The sequence below is a fragment of the Adiantum capillus-veneris genome, chromosome 22 (assembly GCF_014529385.1).
Source record: "Adiantum capillus-veneris isolate H3 chromosome 22, ASM1452938v2, whole genome shotgun sequence".
In the NCBI taxonomy this organism is placed as follows: domain Eukaryota; kingdom Viridiplantae; phylum Streptophyta; class Polypodiopsida; order Polypodiales; family Pteridaceae; genus Adiantum; species Adiantum capillus-veneris.
This window is the reverse complement of record NC_140952.1, coordinates 68,046,702-68,051,053: the sequence shown is the minus strand read 5'-3', so window position 1 is coordinate 68,051,053 and position 4,352 is coordinate 68,046,702. Positions and strand designations below refer to the sequence as shown.

At 44.4% G+C, this 4,352-nt stretch overlaps 1 protein-coding gene across 1 annotated transcript; it reads right to left on the bottom strand.

Annotated features, from left to right (window-relative positions):
• Nucleotides 1-338: 338 nt before the first annotated feature.
• On the bottom strand, nt 339-1,517 carry LOC147429533 (uncharacterized). The gene has a single exon (XM_086495786.1). It carries the CDS (start codon nt 1,400-1,402, stop codon nt 554-556), a length of 849 nt encoding a protein of 282 aa, XP_086351912.1. The 5' UTR covers nt 1,403-1,517; the 3' UTR covers nt 339-553.
• Between the last annotated feature and the right edge of the window lie 2,835 nt (nt 1,518-4,352).

Genomic DNA, 4,352 nt, shown 5'->3' with positions numbered 1-4,352 from the left:
CACCTAGCGAGGCATGCAGTATTTCCCTCGTAGGAGATCATGACGTCGTCGTAACATGTAATGGGAAATGATAGGAGGAATTTGTCTATTACTTATTGTGAAAGCACTTCCTAAAAAGCATTACTAAATCCACAAATGCCAAATTTCTCCGAGCGATGCTTTCAAAATAAAAAGTAACGATTGAAAGGAGGATACACGGATGAATATGGCATCATAGAGGAAGAAAAGAAGCTTTAAAATAGTTGGAACAATCCCAAAAGACCTCAAAGTCTATCTGGATATATTGTTCAAGAGGGGTCCAGGATAACCAATCTACCTGACTTGGATGATAGAGAGGGTTGGATAACAAATATTGAATTCAATAGTATCATCCTTGACAAACCATCAACAAAGCTGCATAGCAAGAGGTTGTACTGATAATTCTTTATGCGACCTCCATTTCCACAAATTTGCATGTTTTATGGATAGATGCTACATACAGCATCAATTAATGAAAACACACAGCATAATTTCAGCATTGAGAAATTACAACATTGCACATAACGTTTGTGCTTTACCAATATTGGCGTTGTCCGGTCGAGAGGACCCAAAAACTTATGGCTAGATTACGAATGGAGTGTGCAAGAATACCATACATTAACTGGCCCTTTCTTGCAATCACCCAATTGCAGAGGAGGCCGGATATACCATAGCTTTTCCATTCCTGCCCATTGTAGAGAGCCAAAAGGCCATTTGCCGCAATCCAAGCACCCCAATTCCATTCATGAAAGGGCACATCCATAAAGCTACCGTAGTGCCGCTCTCTGCTCACAAGCTGGCACAAGTATCTGTATAGCCAAGAATGGTAGAACAGCTCCTCTTCAAAGGGGACCAACAGGGTTGCACCGAAAAGCCTCAACATATCCCACATGCAACCATAGCTTGCCAACTGAAAATCGATGGCGGGTTTCCATGGATTTCTCATATTAAGGGCCATGTTCTCGTTCAAGTAGATGGTGATGAAGCCGGCAAGGAGGCCCACAATGGAGGCTTCAATGGTGCCCCAACCCATTTCCAAGGGGACCGCAATCTCGGGTATGAAAGACCAAAACAGAAGAAAGAAGATCAGGGTTGCAGAGTACCTGAGGAGCTTGATTTTGTAGCGTACCAAGCGCATGGAAGGGGAGTTCATGAGGGTGAAAGAGAGCGGTGGGGGTGAGTCCATCGCCAACCTTCGCGCATGCGCTCGTGCTTGCAAGAGGGAGCTGTAATGCAGCAGGTTGGCTGACAAGACTGTGAGTAGCCATGGAAATGCCCTTAGAAAGGCCGGGTGATAGTAGTGGTCGAGGTAGTGGCGATGAAGTTGAAGCTGAAGATAAGAGGGCTCTTCTAGTGCACCTGTGTCAACGAAGCTATCTTCCATTCAACCTCCACCATTAGCTGGCCTTGCCCTCTCGACGTCTGTAGATGCCGCTTCTGCCACTTGGCGAGAGAGAAGAGAGGAAGAAAGAGAGGACCAGTCCAAAAGATCTATCCGAGAACTCAAGATAAAGTGGGAAAGAAAGAGACGAGGCTCAGCGCAAAATACTAGGGGGTCTTGAATTAAAGCCCAAGCGATCCCATGACGACGCACAACACGGGCACAATTTTCATGGCGGCATTGATGGCGGTTGAGTTTACTTTTTAGGGCTGAAATTACTTTCACCTGCGCCTGTTCACTTTATCAGACTACAAAGTGGAGAGTTGGACAACAAAACTCGTGCGGGAGCCTGTTGGGAGGTCATCGGTTTGATCCTAGCCGGGAACTCTCACTCATGAGCCAAGTACCTTATCACATTAAGCTATCGTGCATTCGTTGAAAGTCTGACTCTCAAAGCTCTGAGCAAGCTTCGAAAAGATGTGGATCCACGAAGGCCAAGGGCATGGGATATTTTTGCAAAGAGCATTCAAAAAGCCATCCCAAGAGGAATGCCTCACTCAGTTCACTATCGAAGTTGAGATCTTAACCACCAAAAAACAGGAAGGCTATGCTTCAGAGGGAGAACACAGTAGATGGCTAGAAGCTAAAGCAGAATTAACCGATCTCCAACTAGAGGAGGTGAGGAAGGCCAGAATCCTTTCCAAAGAAACCTTTCTCCAGCCGAAGGAGGCTAATCGTACACACTTCTATAGCCCTCAGTCAAAAGAAGTAGGGATCTAATCCACACGCTCACAAATGAGAATGGAAATGATACTGAAAATCCTGATGAAATGGTTGTTTTAATGCTCAACCACCTACGAGCAGATCTTAGGCCATCCTGAAGTCTGTTCCCCTGTGGTAGATGACGCCAGATCGACTCTCCTTGGGAGCAACAAAAGAACGGTACCTTACTCTGAAGCCAACCTTCTGAAGAAGGTGTTTACTGTTGCGTTGCATGCTCTAGGCAAAGAAAGATTTCCTGGTTGGGATGGGTTGACTATTCAGTTTTTCATGGAATTTTGGGACGATCTTAAGGATCCCATCACGAGGATGGCTAATCAAGCCCTCAATGATGGGGTCAAAAGAGGCCTCATTAAGCCAATCCCCAAGCAAGTTTGTGTCTCCCAACTTAAGCATTGGTGTCCCATAACGATGATGTCTGTAGCTTATAAAATTATCGCCAAAACTGTAGAGAGAGAGTGTGTGTGTGTGGGAGAGAATACCCCCCAAGCTAGCCCCCTTCTTGCTTTGGTCGACCCCTCTTCTAGAACTCTCTGGCATTTGGTTGGACCTCCTCAAGCGTGGCCAATCACAGGCCTAGTGCATATCAAGCAAGCATGCTAGCCTTGGGACAAGTGTCCCCCTTTCCCCTTTAAGAGAGACGACTTGAAAATACAAGAACAATTAATTTAATTAGTTAATTCCTCATTGGACCTCTCTAGGCAACCAATAGGCTTTGGACACTCCTTGAGGGCAACCTAGCTAGGGCCTTGACATGTGTCCTACTTGCCTCTTGAGCAAGGGATGCCCTTTGGGAGAGAGAGAGAGGTCATCCAACCACACCCCCCCTACTTGCATGGCTCGCCCCCCTCCTTGTAGGGATTTTGTTGACTTCTGTGACACCTCAAGTCCTTCAACCTTGGGCCCGAATCCCACCACAAGCTCGTCCATTAAGCCCCTCAAGCTTGGGCCGGGTTCCCACCTCAAGTACAGCCCTAGGATCTCAAGCATGACAAGCATCTCAAGCATCTCAGACATCAAGCACGACAAGCATCTCAAGCTTGGGCCTGTTTCCCACCTCAAACACAACCCTAGCTTGCCTAAGGTCAAAGGACTTTTAACACTAACTATTGGAGGTCTTTAATGAAGCTAACCCTAAGGTCTTTAAGCTCCATTAGCTAGACTTGCTCTTTGACAAATTATCTCTCATTTGGACCCCTTTACCATTGGCCCCGTGTTGAGATAGACCCGTAAGCACTTATCTATATTCTAACCCTTGTTCCCATCTATTCTCCCACATTAAATGATTAGTTTAAAATGAGAAAATCATTTGGGTTGGTTAGATATTACATTTTATGACATTACCACTCTCTTGAATCATAGTCGTCCTCGACTATGAGGTAGAAGAGATAAAGCGTTAGTCATTGTTTGGTAGAGGATCCCTTTTTACCCTACGACATCATTCCCAAGATGGATGACTAATCCATTTGGTGCTTGGGAGACATAGCTGCAACAAGCATGTCTGCTCTTTAGTCCATTTCATTCTCCCAAACTAGAGTGACAAATTCTACTTGGTGTTTGAGAGACGTCGTCATCACAAACATGATTCTAAGCATGCATACTATTTAAATTTGTGCACAATAAAAAGAGAATTAGTCTTATAAGACAAAAATATTGGTCATTTGAAAGAAGTTTTTACATTTGCTTACTCTAATGTAGCATTGTAAGCATTGACAAGGTTCATTCTATTCTTTAGCTGTGTTCCTTGCATCCATCTAACATCTTCAAAAGGATAATTTTTGAACTTAACAAGATATCGTAGGATAATCTTACCATGTCGTAGTACTTCCGTCAAAGGATAGCTTCGAGTTGTAGCACCTCTTCTTGGTCTTCGATTTTGGGACGGTCTTCAATAATTGATTCACTTGGTGGCTCTCCTTTGTAGGGCTTAAGGAGGCTCACATGAAAAGAATTGTGTATGAGCCAATGGTGGGGAAACTTGAGTTGATAAGCCATCTAATTGATTGGATTCAAGATTTGAAAAGAACCATATTAAATACTTTTGATGGCCCGTAGGATTTTTTCCCGTCGTTTGCCTCAATTGAGCCTTGGGAAATTTAAGTAAGACGCAATAATTTTCTTTAAACGTTAAGGCCCTTCTGTGCTTGTCAGCAGCAGCTTTTTGCCTTGTTGA